This window comes from Macroventuria anomochaeta, assembly GCF_010093625.1.
Source record: "Macroventuria anomochaeta strain CBS 525.71 unplaced genomic scaffold BU25scaffold_13, whole genome shotgun sequence".
NCBI lineage: Eukaryota > Fungi > Ascomycota > Dothideomycetes > Pleosporales > Didymellaceae > Macroventuria > Macroventuria anomochaeta.
The window spans coordinates 208,854-227,563 of record NW_022985374.1 but is presented as its reverse complement, the minus strand read 5'-3'; the positions used below and the strand labels follow the sequence as shown (position 1 = coordinate 227,563).

Sequence of the window (18,710 nt, the reverse complement as noted above, 5' to 3'; positions counted from 1 at the left end):
TGGGCCGGTGCGCACCAGCAATGGCAACCAAGAGGAAGAAACGACGGAAAGACGTCTTTCTGGCTCTTTGAAACGGTGCGAGAGGAAGCGTGAAAGTCTCCCGGCTGCCAATGCACGGCGAAGCGCACTCAATATCTGGCCAGTGATCTTGGTACGGCTTCACCGTGCTTGAGACACCTGTTGCACTTGTGGCGTTAACAAGCGTGCTGCATCTTACCAATTCTCAAGATCGTCAATTTCGAAAAACCGGCACTTCACCGACCGCTGCAATGCACCCCCACCAGCACCTCTCTAGATAAGGGGTTTGCGCTGACCTCTACCCCATCCACTATGGACGATGTACCGCATGGGCTGTTGACAGCTCCAGGTGTGGCGCGCGCGACAGTCGGAACGAGCGCCATGGAGGATGCCGCGATGCGGGAGCTCGACAGCCTCAGTCTGAAGGAAATTCTGGATGAAGACTCTCGGCCTACCTTCATTATCGACCTTGATCTGGACTTTTTCAATGAGATCACCGCCATTCGACCAGTCTTTTGTAATGCCGCGCTGAATTTGCACAGTCGGCTGCTGGACAGTATTATGGAGGCGCCAGAGGAATGTATCAACAAGGACCCCGCCGCAGCGACATATGACGAATTTCGAATCTGGGCAACAGGTATCAGCAGGTTCAATAACTCGAAAGATATCTTTCCCCTCACTATCCTCTATCAAGGCTTGCTCTGGACTGGCTCCACTATTCGCAAAAGGTGGCGAATAATATCTGGCAACGCCTTGTACCGTGCATCCGATATTCCCAAGAATGGGCTGTCTGCTGCCTTATCGTTGCAACCGAGTATTACCAAGCGTGATTCTGAGGCTGCGAAGGCCTGCAAAGCCTCGACGCCTGTTGCCTTAGCACCTGAGATTACAGCATCTGCACCTCCGGCTCGTCCAGCATATCAGGAATCTGACACGGCACCAGCGGCTGCATCCAAGCCATTCAGCAAAATCACCAGTTCCAAATCTTCGGGTATCAATTCGTCCGTAGCGATACCGACACGAGACGATGTTGTCCCTGACTACACGGTCGCCCGTCTGAAAGGCCCACTTACGGACCCACATATCTTGTTCATCAGGAGTATCGATTGGGCAAGCACCTCCCTCGGCCATATGGACACATGGTCACCGCAACTCCGAGAGGTCATCAATATACTAATTCGCAATCCATTTCCCACTGCATTATTCTGGGGTGAAGAACTCACAGTCATCTACAATGAGGCTTACAAGGTTGAAGTTGCTGGTAGCAAACATCCCGAACTCATGGGTACCGGATTATCAGGCCCATTCTCTGAAATCTGGGATGGCATCGCGCCTGTGTTCAAGAAGTGCGCTGCTACTGGAGAGGCAATACAGCGAAAGAACGAATCATTACCGCTCGATCGGTTTGGATACTTGGAGGAGGCCTTCTTTTCGTGGTGTATCACACCCATGTATGGTGGAACTGACAAGATCTTGGGTTTCTACAACATACCATTCGAAACCACCTATCAGGTGGTCAGCACCAGAAGGATGCACACGCTGCGGTTCCTTAGCGAACGCCTCAACGCAACACGCACTGTGAAGGAGTTCTGGAAACGCATGCTAGAGGGACTTGAGCATAATCCTATTGACGTTCCTTTTGCGTTATTGTACTCGGTTGTCGACAACGAGGATGCAGACACAGCTTCTCACTCCTCGGACAGCACCATCTCTCTGAAATCCTGCTTGTTGGAAGGCTCGATTGGCATACCTGAAGGGCATCCCGCATCCCCACGAAAGCTCGATCTGAAACGCAGTCAAGAAGGCTTTATTCCAGCATTCAGAGAAGCTATGCGGACTCGCGAACCCACGACGCTGCAGACAAGAGATGGAACATTGCCGGAATCGTTACTCGAGGGGATATCGTGGAGAGGCTATGGTGATCCCTGTAAAGAGGCTATCATCTTCCCTGTCAGACCGACAAACGGCGATCAGGTGTTTGCATTCTTGCTCGTTGGTGTGCAGCCTCGAAGGGCCTATGACGACGAATACAAGGCTTTTGCAGCTCAGCTCAACAGGCAATTGGCGACGTCTCTCGCTTCCGTCATGCTCTTTGAGGATGAGATGAAGCGAAACAGGAATGCAGCTGAACTCGCTCGGGTCCAGCAAGAGCAACTCAGTCGAGAGCTGGCGATGCAGAACAGCCGCATGCGGCGTATGACTGAGCTTTCTCCGCTGGGAATGTACCTATTCGACCCAGAAGGCATGCTTCTTGAAGGCAACGAAAGATACTTTGCGATGACTGGACACGTAAAAGAAGACTACAAGGAGTTGTCATTCCTGGATCTGGTGGCGGAAGAAAGCGTAGGGGCATGCAAGGAGATGTGGCAGGATCTTCAAAGGACTAAGAAAGCTTGTGTACGTGAGCTAAGACTGTGCAATCCGCACGTACAGCCTCGAGATCTTAGTGGCAACCGCATCGAGTATTGGGTACTGGCCAGCTCTTCTCCTGAGATAGGCCCTGACGGCGAGATCCTTGGCATCATGGGATCCATCGCCGATATATCACAGATCAAGTGGGCACAAGGCCTCCAGGAAATCAGGATACGAGAAGCCGAAGAGACGAAACGGCAACAGAATGAGTTCATCGAGTAAGTAAGTTCTTCTTAAGACAACCAGGACGCAGCAGCTGACAGACGTACTTAGTATCACATCACATGAGATGCGAAATCCTCTCTCTGCCGTTCTCATCTGCTCAGATGACATTCGAGACACTCTTACTCAACACAACTTCGGCGAAGCGGATCAAGGAGTCGTAGCTGACTGTATTGAGGCAGCTAACAACATCGCGTTGTGCGTGCAACATCAGAAGTCTATCGTGGACGACATATTGACTGTCTCAAAACTGGACTCTAACCTGCTGCTCATCACACCAGTACCCGCGCAACCAATTGCCGTTGTGGAGCGCGCCATGAACATGTTCAAACCAGAAGTTCAGGCCAAGAGCATCGATTTCACCTTCCACCCCGACCCTTCACTGACGGACCTACGTGTCGATTGGGTCTTATTGGATCCCAGTCGATTGCTTCAGATCACAGTCAATCTTATCACCAATGCTATCAAGTTCACTCAGGCTGAACAGCAGCGGGCGATATCGGTGCACGTCAGTGCAACTTCAGCTGAGCCCGACACCTACGGGAAGGGTTTCCAGTTCGTACCAACAAGAGGAGTGCCTCTCCTCAATGTAACAACAGGCGAAGACTGGGGTTCTGGCGAGCTGCTCTACTTGCGAGTCGAGGTACAAGACACGGGATGCGGACTAACACCTGAAGAGAAGGACCTACTATTCGAACGCTTTTCGCAAGCCTCACCACGCACGCACGCACACTACGGTGGTAGTGGCCTAGGCCTCTTCATCTCGCGCCAACTCGCCGAACTACATGGCGGTCAGATTGGCGTGTCCTCTAAAGCAGGGGTGGGCAGCACCTTCGGTTTCTTCATCCAGTGCAAACGCATCATCCCATCGAGTCGACCAGGCTTGCACCGGACAATAACAAGCCAAAGCACAGATCACGCCGAGAAGAACCGCGATCTTGCGGCATCAGTATCGGGTATGGATATCAAGCCGCCTACACCTCAAGAGATTTTGGCCGAAACACCAGGAACCGTTACACCAAAATCTGCACCAGCCGGAACAGGGCCTCTTCACATCCTCGTCGTGGAAGACAACATCGTCAACCAGAAAGTTCTGGCGAAGCAACTCCGAAAAGCCGGTTGCGTCGTCTCGACCGCCGACAATGGACTCTTCGCGCTCACCGAACTGAAGAAGACCGCTTATTACACCCGGGACGGTGTGCCTCTTTCTATCATCCTCATGGACTGGGAAATGCCGGAGATGAACGGCCTAGAGTGCGCACGAGAGATTCGGCGCATGCAGGCTGAGGGCGAAATCCAAGGGCATGTGCCCATCATTGCAGTCACGGCTAATGTGCGCTGCGAACAGATTGCGACGGCAAGGGAGAGCGGGATGGACGATGTTGTGAGTAAGCCGTTCAGGGTGCCGGAGTTGTTGGTCAAGGTTAAGGATTTGTTGGAGAGCTTGGCGATGGAGGAGCAAGAGGTATGAGCACGTGTCTCCGAGGGAGACGAGGAATGTGGCAATGTATTTCACTGCACAGACGGCGTTCTGGTGCGAAGAGCTTGCTTCGCAAAGGCATACCCATTTGCTTTCCATGGCGCATTTACAGGTCGAGCGTTAGAGCTGTGCAAGAGGGCATTTAGAGGATAGAGTCTTGTATTCATCGTTATCAGAGTTTTAGGATCTGTTTCCCACTCCTCAGAATGTTCTCCCGGTTTATGGTCCAAGTGCCCACATCCACTTCTCAGTTGGGCCCAGTCAACATTGTACCAACCAAAAGCACCCGTATCGACAGTAGGGTCTCAGATCTTGTTGCAGCCATACTGGCACATATCGCGGCAGAACTTGTCGACTTTGGAAAGCTGGCACTCGCAGGCACTTGGGCAGAGGACGGCGCCCTCGCAGCTCTGGGCTTCACATCAATACTTGTGACATATCGTAGATGCCGGGTCGAGAAGATGCGAACATGGCAGGCGAGAGTGTGGGGTGAGTGACCTACCTTGAGGCAGCTCTCCATTCGGCTAGGGCAGTCATCGCAGGTGGGCTTATGGCTTCCTGCGGAAGTAGTGGTGACGAAGAGGGCGAGAAAAAGGATGGTGGGGACGAGAGTATGGCGGAGGTGGTGGAACATGGTTGTTGATTGAGTTCGATTCGTTTTGGGTGGATGATTCGTTGAAGATCGGTCTAAGGGAAGGGAAGGAGTAGCTGTTTATGTAAAGCGACAAAGCTTGAGCCCACGTCGCACGATAGTCAGATCAGAGTGGGAGGGTACAGTGAAGGCACCCGGGCATCATTTCATTCGTCAAATTCTCCTATTCTCGCCATCGAAGCCATTCACTCGATTTTTCTCACCTTGCATAGCCTCTGTTCATGTCCCAGCACTACCTTAAGCATCCATCTCCGCAGCAGCAGACGAGTGCCACTGACAACGATGGTTACACGTATCGCGGCGGATATCGTCGTTCCAAGACAGCTCGCACTCGCAGTAGGTCGAACACACGACGGAGCCCTTGCAGTGCACGGTAATGAATCAGCATCTTAGTTATCGAATCATCACTTCAGCGAGTGACTTACAATCAGGCAACCGGTGATTCAGTTATGGCACTCATCGCAGGTAGGCTTGTGGCTCCCCGCGGTTGCGGTAGTGATGAGGAGGGCGAGGAGAAGGATGCTGAGCACCAAGGACAATATATGGATAACCATAATTGTGGTTGGTGGGGTTGCTCCGGTCGTATTCATGTTGGTAGTTGAGGGAAGGGCGGTAGAAGAAGGTAGGGTCGAGAAGAAGCATCTACTTATGTATAAGATCACGAGAGCATTGAGCCCAAGCGCTGCAACGCAAGTCAATCACGTCACACATAAGCTAAGAGAAAGCAGTGAAACTGATTCATCCATTCTATATGGTGGACAGTTCGTGAGTGTTGCGTATGGTGGAAAGAGAAGGTCAGGAGATGAGCAATGTGAAGCGATGGTAAATAGTTTTATGGAAAAGGGAAGTCGGTATTACAAGTGGCAACCTCGAGGAGATCACTTCGGTTGTGCGTTGTAAACGTAAAGTAAAAGAATCTTGGCCGGAGAGGAAATTGACAACAGACATGACATACGCAAACACCCTTTCATTGGCGGTAATACCGTCGGAGGCACGCATACTGACACGCGTAATGACATAGTAATGGCAACATGCAGAACGCTATGCTGTTATGCCTGAGGCGGTAAAACTTGGAGGCCATGTCTGATGCTTACAAACGTTGAGGTGTATTCACAAGCGACCTGCTCAGACCACATCGTACTCGTCCTTAACATGGTCCTGATGTTACAGTAGATGATAGTCGAGCAAGCCCGTAAGCCTCGCCACGGCGTGAGCAACGTACAACAGGCACTGGCATTCGTATAGCAGCAGCGATGAGATCTTCCCTGAGCTGGTGTTACTGGAACACCCGAATGATGTTTGGGAGCTTGGTCATCTCCCATTCAGCGATATCCATCACGTTGTAGTTGCCGTAAAGACCTTCAGCATCGGCGTGCCGAACTCGAATCAGTAGACTCAGGCCTTGTAGGTTCACGAAAGCGCCAACGGTCTCGTCCTCGACTACCATTGCCCAGTGAGGTAGTCAACACGCCAATCGGTCAGGCGAGCAATCTGGATCTCAAGCGCCAACAGTGTCTTCGACAGTGTTTCGATCATGCAGCGATAATTGAGGTCTACGCCAACAATATGTCCAACAGTGTTGCCATCACGTAACGACAATTGGGGCCTGAATCGATATAGATTGTCATTCAACGACACGAGTGAGATTGATGTAGTGATGATGTGAAGTTTGAGGTTGTTGGTGTCGAGCAGCCTGGGAGCCCTGCGTAGGCTTGCTTAGTCACAGCTGAGTCACATAATTTCTTTATCGCCGCAACATCTCTCTGCAACACCAGCAGCGAAGCCCACAGCCTCATCGCCGCCATGCCGCCTCGGTTACAGATCTTGCGGCTCGCCCGCCCCGTTCTTACCACACCGCAAAGAACAACCGTCCAATTCGCCCAGCAACGCAGCGCATCCATCCTCTCCTCGCTCTCTGACACCAAAGGCGCCTACAACAAGCGCATCAAGCGCGGTCGCGGTCCGGCCTCAGGCAAAGGAAAGACAGCAGGGCGTGGTCAGAAGGGCCAGCATGCGCACGGCAAGGTGCCAGCAGGCTTTGAGGGTGGTCAGACACCGCAATGGATCACGAACCCTGAGCGTGGAAGGGGGAAGTACAATCCGTTCAAGGTGGAGATGAGCCCGATCAACCTTGATCGGATACAGAGCTGGATTGATCAGGGGAGGCTGGATCCGAGTAAGCCGATTACGATGAAGGAGTTGGCGAAGAGCAGGTGCTTGCATGGTGTTAAGAGGCATGGCGTTAAGCTTTTGGCGAAGGTATGTTCTTCACATATGATACGGTCGTGCAGGTAGGAGAAAATGCCAACCATGACGCAGAACCCTGAGGTCCTCACAACACCCATCAACATCATCGTCTCCCGCGCCTCCGCCGAAGCAATCGCCCGCATTGAATCCCTCGGCGGCAGCGTAACAACGCGCTTCTACAGCCCGACCTCCATCAAGCGCGTTCTCCGCGGCGACTCGCACCCTACCATCTCCCTCTCTGCCTCGCCCTCCCTCATCTCGCAATCCCTAAGCTCGACCCCTTCGCTGGTCTCTAGCCCTATACTCAGCGCACTCGCAGCCTCGACCGCCGACGCCGAGAAGAAGGAAGCGCTGGGTGCCGTGATGCGCCAGGTGAGCCAGAAGTACAGGTACAGGCTGCCCGATGCGACGGGGCGTAAGGACATCGAGTACTACCGCGACCCTGCACATCGCGGGTATCTGGCGTACACATTGAAGGAGAATGAGAGCCCCAGTCTGTTCTTTAAGCCGCCGAGGGAGGCGAAGGACAGGAAGAAGCAGACTGCTAAGAGGGATGCTGCGAAGGCGTCTGCTGAGAACAGGCTGTTCTAAGCAGCTTGAAAGAGGCGGATCGGATGTGGTCTGGGATGGGAATTTGTATCATACACTATGTACACTTGCAAGATAGGTTGTAGGATTGGAGCATTTGCATGCATTGGAGAAGCGTGGCTAGATCTGTACATGTTACATACGCACATGAATCGAACCTCTGATTCGAATTTGGAATCATGGTGGATGGCAGGGCCATGTTTGTTCAGACTGTCCCAACTCAACCTTTGCCAGACTTCTGGAGTGAACAGGTAGGTGAACTTCACAGACCGGCAAATTGCCGCATCTGCAATGTTCAAGTGTACTGCATCTGCAGCACCATCTGTGCGTTTCGAACTAAAAGCTTATAGTCAAAGCCTATGCGTGACGTGGTGCATTTGACGAAACTCACAACGCCGCAAATTCCAGTGTGCTTAAAGTCCGGTCGAGCGAGCTCGACGACCATGATACGAAAGCTGTATACATTGGTGCTTTTGCAGTACCACATGTACGTCGACAGAGGCCTTCGAAGCAATAAGGTGGTGGGCGGTCTAAAGGCGGGGCCATGGTCGATGTACGGATGTCCAAGTACTTTTGGGCCTGATGTGTGTTGTAAAGTGACCGGCAGGAATTGAAAGTTGATATGAGCACATCCAGCGCCTTCCTTTTGACCTGAAACTGAGCGTCGTGCGATCTAAGGGAACGTGGTGCCAGCCTGTTTCAAGGAAGCCACACTTGGATGTTTGTAGCACTTGGATCAGAGGATACGTATCTCACTTGCTCCTCGACAAGCTGATGTCCGTGTCGGTCGGATGTCACAAGGTTTAGTTCAGGCTGAACAGCTTGCAAGACTCATTGTCTTAAAGTGGTTCCCGAGCATGGGTTGCTCAGGTACATCACAATGTACCGGTGGCTGCCTGTGCTGGTCCTTCTCGGTACGTGGAGTTGACGCAGACACAAGTGGAAATAGCCGGTGAGTGACAGCGCACATGGAGGTACGTCCGCGGCGGATTCAGTCCGGGTGGTAACACTTGAACGGGTCATGTAACGAGCTGATGAGCTGTATCAACTCGTCTCTGCAGACAAACTTAGACTTGGCGACATGATGGTGTGAGATGAAGAAGGTAATGGTCGCACATCGTGTGCTTTGTTGATCTGGTAGTCTTATCGAGGATGGAGGTTAGCCTGGTGTGGCTGCGTGCAGCGTGGCCTTCGACAGGAGCTCGCAGGCTAGCAGAATATCGCTACTACATCTAGATGTGACACGGGTTATCCTGCAGTTGGCGAGGCGTCTCACCTTTGCAAGACGAGGCAGATGGTGATGTTCGAGAACACGGTTTAGGTGTTGGCGTTCATTATCGAAGGATGGGTGGTCGGTGCTTTGTGACCGGTGAATGAAGGAAGGCGCGTGTCGGTGAACAACCAGAAGGAGCAACTTGCAGGCCGCCTTGGGATCCTATTCTGATTGCTGGTTGCTCAAGGAAGCTCGGCAAATCAAAGTTCGGCAGCGACTTGTCAATGTTGCTGCGAAATGTGGCGCTGCAACCACCTCTGCAAGCTGTCCAACGCCATCTTCGTTGAGAAGTACCAATTCTGGAGCATGCACCCAGACCGTAGCTTACTTGAGGTCAGATGCACACCATTGAAGCGGCAAGTATCATACTACTGCCGCGCTACACTTCAGCGTCAACGCAGTCCACAAAGCTGACCAAGTTTTGACCTTCAACTGTGCACCCACAAGACGGCCTCGTAATGCCGTGATTCGGTCAGATGCAAAAGGACTGCCCAGGTGGCTGCATCCGTAAGGATCATGACACAGTAGCAGTACAGACCCTAGGGTACCTGGGGCACAGCAACATTCCATAAGACCGGTGATGGGATGCCTTGGAGTCGGACTCGGAGCTCCTGGAGGAAGACGTGGAGTGGTGAGCGTGGGGCTCGAAGAAGCCCATTGGTCGATAGTCAGGTCGTCTTACCTGCTTTTTCTAGCCCGGGCGGGGGCGCGAGGCATGAAAGTGAAAGGGCTCAAAGACGCTGTGTAAAGGAGCTAAACTTAACCCCGGTGATTGCGGTTTGGCGAGGGAAAACGTTTGCCATACTCCGAGGTACAGCCTTCGCGCATGCAAAGGATTTGCTGTTGAGCATTCTTTTGTTGCATGTGGTCCTGGGCAATGCATTTGCGGAAGTCTGTGGGATTCCTTGCCGCCTGATCTGGCGTGGAACACCACTCGCCGAAGCCGGGTTGTGTTATCATGTTCCGGATGACAGGCTGAAGCGTATCGCAATCGCCGCGATGAAGTCGTAATCGGTAATAGCATTAATCTTGGTGTAGTTGGTAGATCGACACGAAGAGGCGAAACGCGTCCAAGATGTGGATGTCCCGCAAAGAGGCTTGCATCGTTGCAGTTTCGATAGCCATTCGGGCTTGGTTGACTGGTGCGCTACAGGTCAGCAATGTAAAGGAGGTCGCCTGCTGCACACGAGTAGATTGCGCTAGACGAGATCCCCATGGTTCTCCTCGGCAAAGACGACTGTTGGAGGCATGAGACCGTATTGATTCAGGATAGATCGTGGTGTGATGGACACGTCTCAGCGCGGTACGTCTCAGCGTGCCATGAAGGAGCTAATAATGGTTCCAAACACGGCATAGGCGGATTGCACCCAACGCTTCTCCAGGGCTGGGCAACGACTCGTAAAGTAAAGAGATGCCGAGTGTCATCCGTATCACGCCCCCACTAATCTTGAGAAAACTACTTTCCTTTCTCTGCATCCGAGCCAGAAGCGTCATCTCCACAATTCGTTCGGACTTTGCGGGATCGCTCTCGCAATCTTCGTTGCATGCAGCAGGTGTGTCAAGGGCTGGATGACTACAAGATTAGCTCCTTGATGAGGGCATCTTTACGGCAATATCAAGTCGTATCACGATCCACTATGGAAGTCATGCAGGTGTGCTGAGGTTGATTACATCGAGCTGAGGGTTGCGGATGTGATGTGAGGTCTCAATTCCATGTCAAACATGCACAGATAGTCGAGCATGCCATTAGCCTGATGTGGTCAGCCCCCTCATTGAAGTGGGAGGCGGCTAGCCGTGTTGGGAAGGTATATTGCTGGTCCTCTCACAGCGAAGTCAGGATTGCTTACGTGTACGCCGAGGGCGAGCGCAGCATCCCTGTTATTGTTAGTATGATGACAAGACGTCTCGCCTTTTGCTCCACCATGCCAACGACAAACCTGTCGTCAAGCAGGATCACCGGCGGTAGCAGGACACGAATTGACAATTTTTCGTTTCCAGGATGTTGCATCTCCCTTGCGTCGCGCCTCCGATTGCAATCCCCGTCACGGTTGCACATTTAGCGCAGCTGGCCTCACCAGAGGCGTTGTCCATCAATAACCAGACTGTTTGCCGGCCAAGCACCGCGCGTTGAAAAGCAATGACGCTTCACGATGTTGTTGCTAGCGCAAGGATAGAGTCTCGAACCGCGGAGGCCTGCCTGCGATTTGTACTTCACAATGCTTGAGCATCGAATTGCGTTTGCGAAAAGTGGTCTACGAACTGGCGCGTGAGTAGTGGAAGCAAACTGCCGCCAACCCTGGCCTTCCCACCACACAGAAGGCCGGAAGTGACGGTAGCAGAGCGCAGCAAAGGGCAGGCAATACGGTACCGTCGATATGTGTTTCGCCAGGGGTGTTGAGAAGACGGTCTTGCGGTGCAAACTGCCTCAACTTGGAACCACATAATCTGGCCTTATTGAAGAATGTCTCTAGCGTCGGGACACAGGCAGACGTGTGATTCGCTGGAAGCAGCGGGCCCGAGGAGTGCAAGCTGGGATGCAACCGTCTGATTGGGCACTCACACGACGCAGCACAATTTGCAAGAAGAGGATTGCGAGATCAGCACTTCGCCCAAACCTCAGCCTGCAAAGCCTCGCGTTGGACAGGGTTTCAGGCTCGGGATTAGGGAGCGGTTAGAGCAAAGTAAGACGGCAATCCTGCTAGGGTAAACAAGCGAGCCATGGCGGTTTGGCGGCTCGATGCTCGTATCGCTGCTTCTGATACCGATGGCGGCAGCACCGCAGATTCGCGGAGTGCGTGCGGGCATCAGTGTCGTCTTGCGAACGGCTGTGAACAGCGTGCAGCAGGGCGAGTGGTGCAGAGGTCAAACACGGCATGGAGGAAAGTGTCTGACAACTATCGATGGACGCAGCACCGATCCTTTGTGGTGTCTGGGAAGCGTGTGATAGTCGACTTGTCAACAGCTGCACGACGCTGTCCAAGAGGAGCTGCTATGGCTGCACCTGGCCAAGCTCCTCAGCCGCTTACGGCAATTGACGCTGCATTTACACCTGCCGCAGCACTGGCAAAGCTAATGGACGAGTGGGCGTGGCTAGATTTGGCAAGGAGGTATCCTCATCATCTCGTGTGAGCCCGCCTTGGCCGGTGCAGCAGTGCGTGATGAAAGCGTAAGGGATCTCACAATCTTCATAGGATCACTCATTTGGTACCGCAGGCTCCGGGGGGCAGGCCTACTGGCGTGCAGAGAATTGACGAGACCCGCCAGCGCTATCGTTTCTGCCTGGATCATGATGGTGTCCCACGGGTGGTGGCAGACGAAGGACGGCTGTGAGGAGTCGCTTTCGTGTGCAGTGTGGGCCGGCCAACGGCAGTGGTTGTGTCGAATAAATGCTGGCTGAGGGCCCCTCGTTGACGTGCACGACGGCATCGCCTCCTCTTGAGTAAGAGCGCCGGCCAATAGGAAGCCGCAGTGCTCGCTGAGGCTGGGAGCCGGTCGCGGCGGCGCAGCGCTGGGGCTCCTTGGAGAGTCCTGGACGAGGTGACGTTCCGGGCATAGCACCGCAACACGCAGGCCGTGACTCTCCTTAAACGACGCGACGGGGATGCACTGCGGGTCAGATGGCGGTCGCCGGCCGTATGAATAATTAAATCCCATGACGGCGACGGCGACGGCGAGCACTTGACTTGCCTTGACTTGCACACTTGCAGCACCTGCAGGAGCAGACTCGACGCTGCTGAGCCCAGTCACTGCCAGTGTAGCCGGTCTGACCAGTCGTGATCCATGGCAAACGCAGCCCGCGCAAGCATCAAGCCGCTCGAGTCTAGCAATTCACAACCTGCTCTAGCGCGCGAAACAGCGTTCTGCGAAAGTCAGACTGCGTGCCGTCCAAGCTTGACCGACGACTGATGATTGTGACGATCCACGCTGGGTGCTTGTCATGCTTTGACGCTGATGATGGTTCAAACACGGGCCTGCCACTCAGCGCTCACCAGGTGCAGCTGCAGCAGTCGCAGCCGGGGGGCTGTCCTGCACTGGCCAGAGACAAGCTAACAAGGACGAACAAGCTGCGCACAACGAGGAACCGCATCCCTGCTTCGTCCGCCGCTGGTGTGTCTTCCCTGCTGCTCCTGGCCTCCGCTGGTCACGACGCCGAGCGCGCATTCAGACAGACATTGCCCATCGCTGATGCAGCTCTGAGGCTTTGTCCCATAATTAACCCGGTGCCCTTGGCGTCGCGTTCGTTCGTGTGGCCCCCGGTCGGCTGCTTTGTGCGGCGGGCGACCGTGCGCGCTAAGCTCACTAGTGTCCCCAGCCAGCAGCAGGCGCGGTTGATGTCAGAGCTGTTTCTCCTTCTGGATCAGCTCTTGGGGCTTGCCTGGATCTTTCCGACTCTTCACAGGAATTATGTATCAATCCAACGGCCCCAGAAGCCATGTCTGCGCAAGCAGCTGCGTGCGGCCCGCCGACAATCCGCCTCCCTGATTATAGACAATACCAATCGCCGGGGTCACACCTTCAAACCACTCCGTACTTACTCTCCGCCTCCCACCCGTCCACTCACCTCTTGCATCTCTTTATTGTGCCCTGCACTCCCTTTGCCTCACCGTGCTAGGAACCAAGGACACAAAAGACCGACACTCGCAACCGTGGCCGCCGTCTCCCGGAAACAAGGTTGCATTCATAGGCCCTGCGCACTCACATATTTCTTACAAGTTACAACGACTCGTTGTCAACAGCCTCCTTGCTTGACACAAGACTGCTTGCCGGATCACGACTTCCCTTGTCACGGCAGTGCGGTGAAGGACCCATAGCGTCTATTTGCAAACATCAAGCACGGCTGCCTCGCTCATGCTCACCGGCACACGTTAACGTCGTCGCTACCTCACCTCCATCTCGCCTTCACCGTTGGTCGAACCACCTCACCTTCATCGCCCACATGCTCGAGCTACAGCTCCCCTGTTCGATGCCTCACGCCCTCCCCTGGGAGCCTTCCTTCGACTTCCACTTCTCATCCTCAGCTCGACCCACTACCAAGTTCGACTCGAGTACCGTTCAGATGCAGCTCCCCGTACCTCGAATGTCAAATGGCTACGAGCTGCCAGCTCCTAGGCGGCCTCTGACCCCTCCCGAGATGCCAGGCTCAGCAGTCAAGGTCGTATCATTACCACCGAGCCAAGGTGCTAGTCAGCAGTATGGCTACCAACTTCCTGCAATCGGCAACTCCAGGTCGGCAACAGTCGCTACAGGCCCTACTGCTCAAAGGCAATCACAGCAACAACCTCAAGAAGTTGCACAGACACCACGAAAGAAGTGGTCAATATCACCAAACCTGCGAGTTCCCTCGACCATCAACACACCGCAGGAGGGACTCCCCCAATTAGCAGCTGAGGTGAGTGCAATAAGTTGGTTTGAGATGACCGAATACTGATTAGTCCAGATTACTTGCCTGTTTTGGTTTGAAAGCTCACAGACTCTGAACCAGGTTACAGACTCGACCTCACCTCGTCAACAAATACAACCCCTCGTCCCCGATGCGATACCGACCACTGGATTCCGTAAATGGGTAGCAACAATTTTGACGACCACGCAAGTTGCTCAGAACGTCATCCTTCTGGCCCTCTTGTTCGTTTGGAAGTTGAAGCAGACCAACCCTAGCGTCAAGGGCAAGCCTGGTAGCGAGTATCGTCTGCTGACTGTGGCACTGATGCTCGGCAACAAGTTCCTGGATGACAACACCTACACCAACAAGACGTGGGCTGAGGTTTCTGGCATCTCGGTACAGGAGGTGCACATCATGGAGGTCGAGTTCTTGAGCAATATGCGTTATAGCCTGTACACATCGAAAGAGAAGTGGGAGGAGTGGCACAAGATTCTTGGCAAGTTCGGTACTTTCTACGATCGAGCCTCGAAGGTCCCTGCCGCTGGCACGATTAGCCCACCCACGCCCTCGCTCGCGGTTCCACAGAACTTCATTCCATCCCCCCCAACGAATCTCCAAACCTCCCCACCAACCACAATGTACTCGCCCAATCACTTGGCATTCTCCAACAACACTCCACTTCTACAGCCCCAGGCAACATCTGCACAGGTTTCACCGATTGGATCTCTGCCTCCTCTAGGACCTATTGTGCAACGCAAGCGAAGCACCGATCACAGTGCTGAACCGCCAATGAAGAGAGTAGCTCACGGATTTGCACCTGGACCCTACTCCAACGCTCCACTTGTACCAACATTGCAAACGCCCGTCAACAAGTCCTTCGAGCCACCGCCATCCGTGAACAGACTGCCGCCTCTGCCAAGTCTTGCGATTCCACCTCCTCAGCAACAGCAGATGCCTCCTGTACAGGCTAAGAATTGGTCGGAGCTTCCATTGCCAGTCCCTGGTAACCGTTCCATGGCGATGGTATATCCACCACCGGTCCAGTGGCAGCAACCAGTCAGCACACCAACTTCCTCGGTTGTGCCTCCCTTCTCTACACACCACACACCCACCGCGGACCGATCTCGCCAGATCAGCCCTTACCCACACTCGAACAACTCATCTCCTACTAGTGTATCGTTCCCTACTGGATCACGACAGTTGTCTCCATCCTACTTCCTGAACCAACGACAGTCGCCATACCGTCCAGTCCGCGGCGTGCACACCTTGTTGGTGCCTCCTCCTCAGACATCCATCCAGAACCCAGCTCGCAACATCTCGTACGACCAAATGCACTACCATCCTCTCGGTCGTCCTATGACTGACCGCCGAGCTGGCCCTCTGCCGTACATGGACCACAGTGCATGGCCTGAGCAGCACCAGTTCAACCAACTACCCGTTCCTCAACAGCCGGTCTTTCGCTGAGGATTACTTTCACTGTACAAAATTTCCTACAGTCACACATACCGAGGGTAGCGGTCATCTTGTTCATTAGCATTTTTTGTCAGCGTTTTAGCGTGCATACCGTCGGCCGATAGACTTCATCGATTTCTTTACATCAGCATCATAGGCGTTCTCTGTACTTTTACACCCTGAGCTACTTTCAGCTTGGACCCTGGTTCGCCCAGAGAGGCGTTCATGGAAAAGGAGGAGTAGATAGCCCCTCAAGGGATCGGCTGCAGACTAGCGTAACCGCAGTCAGCAACACAATGAGAATATCTCGGACTGCCCTTGAGTAGCCACCAGATCTTGCACAAAGCAACACTATTGACTTCTCTTTTCAGATCTTTCGTGATGCTGTAATGCTCAAAGACAGATGACCAACGATAGCGTATTGATTGCCTAGATCGCTGGGAACTGGATCTCGCAGATTTTCGCTTAAACCTGCCGCACCAACTTGGCCGTCCCAGGCCTTCGGGCCTTCTATGCGGGGCCCGTGTTGAGCTCCGCACCTTTGACTGCACTTGACCTTGAGCTCCGCTTGGATCCATCGAACCCCAAATTTCTGCATTGCCCGACCCAGCCTTGAATCATGATTGAGCAGATTGAAAAAGCGGAGATGATTACGACTTTTCGATTGCACTTAGACGATGGGGCTAGAGGCCTGACTGCTTCTAGATGCCTGGTTGAGCCTTTAGATCACTGATTGAAGGTCTTCTGCTTCTGCAAGAGGGGGAGGCTTGATGTCTAACAAAGCACGGCAACGTTGTCTACCGAGATAAGAACAATGCCAGAGCCAAGAGAGCAGTGTATTGTGTGCTTTGTTTCCCAGTGGTCATTCTTCGAGGTCAACTTCGAAGCGGCGTACGATGGACGTCCAGCTCTGTGGGCAAGACTGTTGTTGGTGAGTAGCGACCTGAGGGGCAGCTGAGGAAAAGAGCTGAGTTGCAATCATAGTTACGGGTGATTACCTTCGTGTGCATTGGGAAAGAGAAGACTTGGGTTGAATACTTTGTGAGTCTTAGATTGTTAAGGCTGACGTACTGAAACGCCAGGAGCCTCAAAACTCACATTTTGTCTTCGATATTTCTGCCCTGCTTGTTGACAGGTAGATTCTACCATTTTCACCAATGCACTTCTTGATCGAGTATTTGGATGTTTAGGCTGCATGGTAGGCTAGCTCCTCGGCGTGTGAGGCTGTGTGACACCTAATTAGGGGCATCATCTATTTACTCCCGTCTACAGGCTCAAGTACTTTCATCTCTTACATTCCGCCATTCGCACGATGCCGCCGAGGAAGAGAGTAACCTCCGCGACCCATGAGGGCACCGAGAAGCGTCAGCGAACCCATGTGGGGAGGTCTTCAGGTGAAGATTTTGCAGATATTGCTGCGCCAGTGGACCTGTAAGTGCCGTCCAGCACTTTGGTAGCTCCAGGCCATCCTACTGAGGCGTTTGCTGAGCTTGTGTAGCACCGCGCAGAATGCAGGTCGTGTCGCCCATCTTTCGCCTCTCATCTGAACTGCGAGACAAGATCTGGGCATTTGCCTACGGCGACATGAAGATTTATGTCTACGACGACCATGTGTCGCATCAATTCCAGATTACTGCCACCAGGCGCTTAGAACTCTCCTACGGAATCCGCCTGCAGGACTGGTCACCCACTTGATTCTATGATTGTCTCGAGGAGATCTGGGCTGAGGATCGACAACGACATTCAACTTACAGAATGGTGCCAGCCCAACAAAGGGTAGGCTGTTACAGCAAGAGATGGAGCCACTTGTAAGTAATGAGTCTCCCATTAGTATCGAGAAAGTTTTGGTCTGAGGCGTCGAAAGTGTTCCTGGCTTCATGCATGTAGAAATACCAGTATCTACTCGATCTTCAGACCTTTCTTAGGGAGCAAAAATACCTGACGGCAAAGATACAAAGGCTCGAGCTACGGGTCGATCATTTGGGAGAGTGGTATTTGACACTGCTCTACCCAGCCGTTTGTAGGCTCGCAAGCTTGCAAGGTCTAACTCTGATTATTCACAGAATCCGGCCGCTAACTCATGGACTTCGTTCGATATCCGGGAACATCCTGATGTGCTGAGGTGGAAGGCGACGAGGCTTCCAAGGATCATTCGAGCTTTCCAACAGCATCAGTTGCAGGAAAGGCTGACTACGGTAACCTTGCTGCTACAACTTTCTACTGTTACTGATATGCAAGCTGCGCCTGAAGTGATTGGGCGTCTTCTGCTCGAGCTTCATCCTCGGCGTCGTGTGCAGTGTGGACTCTCGAAGGGGCGTCTGACTGAAATTGCGAGACGTCAGGCGGGGCGTTGACAACGAGCACGGCATCCGGGTGAAGTGCGCTCCTCAACGCCCGCAGATGAAAGAAGTCCAAGATCGTTCTTGGCATGTTCATAAACAACGACTCACCGCGCCTCCTCAGCCCACCAACTGTCTACCTGTTCAAGACTTTCAACTCTACCCATGACACACGGATGTCATTCGAACGCACTCCGAGCACTGGCAAGCGCGTACCTACAGCAAACACTGCAACTGATAGATTGTTTCACTATGGCGCCAAAGAAGGGAAAAGAGCAAAGAAGGCAATGCCTACACCTCCAAATAAGCGCCACAAGCTATCTGAGCAGCAAAATCAGCAGCAGCCTTCAACAACCGTCGAAGCGTCCGGCGTCGCATCTCCGCAAGGTACTCCCTCCATCGACATGTAAGTAGCACCAAGCGTGACAAGAAGTTTACGTATATACTGGCAATATATCCAGTACAGCGCGCAATGCTGCGTAGTTGCCCCTTCTTCGACTCTCAGCTGAACTGCGCAACAAGATTTAGAGCTTCGTATACAGTGATAAACACGTTCATGTGGGGGACTCTGCCAGCCCACAACAGGTGTCCTTCCGTTTCCGCGTCTGCACCGTGGAAGCTCTCTTCGTCCCTGCGAATGTTGGTCC

At 53.3% G+C, this 18,710-nt stretch overlaps 4 protein-coding genes across 4 annotated transcripts; 3 read left to right on the top strand and 1 right to left on the bottom strand.

Annotated features, from left to right (window-relative positions):
• Nucleotides 1-145: 145 nt before the first annotated feature.
• Nucleotides 146-4,144, top strand: BU25DRAFT_34729 (aerobic respiration control sensor protein arcB). The gene is made up of 2 exons (XM_033703146.1): nt 146-2,648; nt 2,704-4,144. Exons 1-2 carry the CDS (start codon nt 331-333, stop codon nt 4,121-4,123), a joined length of 3,738 nt encoding a protein of 1,245 aa, XP_033562581.1. The 5' UTR covers nt 146-330; the 3' UTR covers nt 4,124-4,144.
• A 2,420-nt stretch (nt 4,145-6,564) lies between these two features.
• Nucleotides 6,565-7,756, top strand: BU25DRAFT_409955 (ribosomal protein L15). Its single transcript, XM_033706173.1, has 2 exons — nt 6,565-7,043; nt 7,104-7,756. Exons 1-2 carry the CDS (start codon nt 6,588-6,590, stop codon nt 7,620-7,622), a joined length of 975 nt encoding a protein of 324 aa, XP_033562580.1. The 5' UTR covers nt 6,565-6,587; the 3' UTR covers nt 7,623-7,756.
• A 4,083-nt stretch (nt 7,757-11,839) lies between these two features.
• BU25DRAFT_34692 (uncharacterized protein) lies at nt 11,840-12,750 on the bottom strand. Its single transcript, XM_033703125.1, has one exon. The coding sequence runs from the start codon at nt 12,544-12,546 to the stop codon at nt 11,983-11,985; it is 564 nt and encodes a 187-aa protein (XP_033562579.1). The 5' UTR covers nt 12,547-12,750; the 3' UTR covers nt 11,840-11,982.
• A 916-nt stretch (nt 12,751-13,666) lies between these two features.
• On the top strand, nt 13,667-15,856 carry BU25DRAFT_34672 (uncharacterized protein). Its single transcript, XM_033703112.1, has 2 exons — nt 13,667-14,281; nt 14,330-15,856. The coding sequence occupies exons 1-2, from the start codon at nt 13,829-13,831 to the stop codon at nt 15,734-15,736; spliced, it is 1,860 nt and encodes a 619-aa protein (XP_033562578.1). The 5' UTR covers nt 13,667-13,828; the 3' UTR covers nt 15,737-15,856.
• Nucleotides 15,857-18,710: the final 2,854 nt, after the last annotated feature.

Coding starts and splice junctions, on each gene's coding strand:
- BU25DRAFT_34729 (XM_033703146.1), top strand. CDS start 331: ATGGACGATGTACCGCATGGGCTGTTGACAGCTCCAGGTGTGGCGCGC. Junction 2,649..2,703: donor CAACAGAATGAGTTCATCGA/GTAAGTAAGTTC, acceptor AGACGTACTTAG/TATCACATCACATGAGATGC.
- BU25DRAFT_409955 (XM_033706173.1), top strand. CDS start 6,588: ATGCCGCCTCGGTTACAGATCTTGCGGCTCGCCCGCCCCGTTCTTACC. Junction 7,044..7,103: donor GCGTTAAGCTTTTGGCGAAG/GTATGTTCTTCA, acceptor ACCATGACGCAG/AACCCTGAGGTCCTCACAAC.
- BU25DRAFT_34692 (XM_033703125.1), bottom strand. CDS start 12,546: ATGGGATTTAATTATTCATACGGCCGGCGACCGCCATCTGACCCGCAG.
- BU25DRAFT_34672 (XM_033703112.1), top strand. CDS start 13,829: ATGCTCGAGCTACAGCTCCCCTGTTCGATGCCTCACGCCCTCCCCTGG. Junction 14,282..14,329: donor TCCCCCAATTAGCAGCTGAG/GTGAGTGCAATA, acceptor TGATTAGTCCAG/ATTACTTGCCTGTTTTGGTT.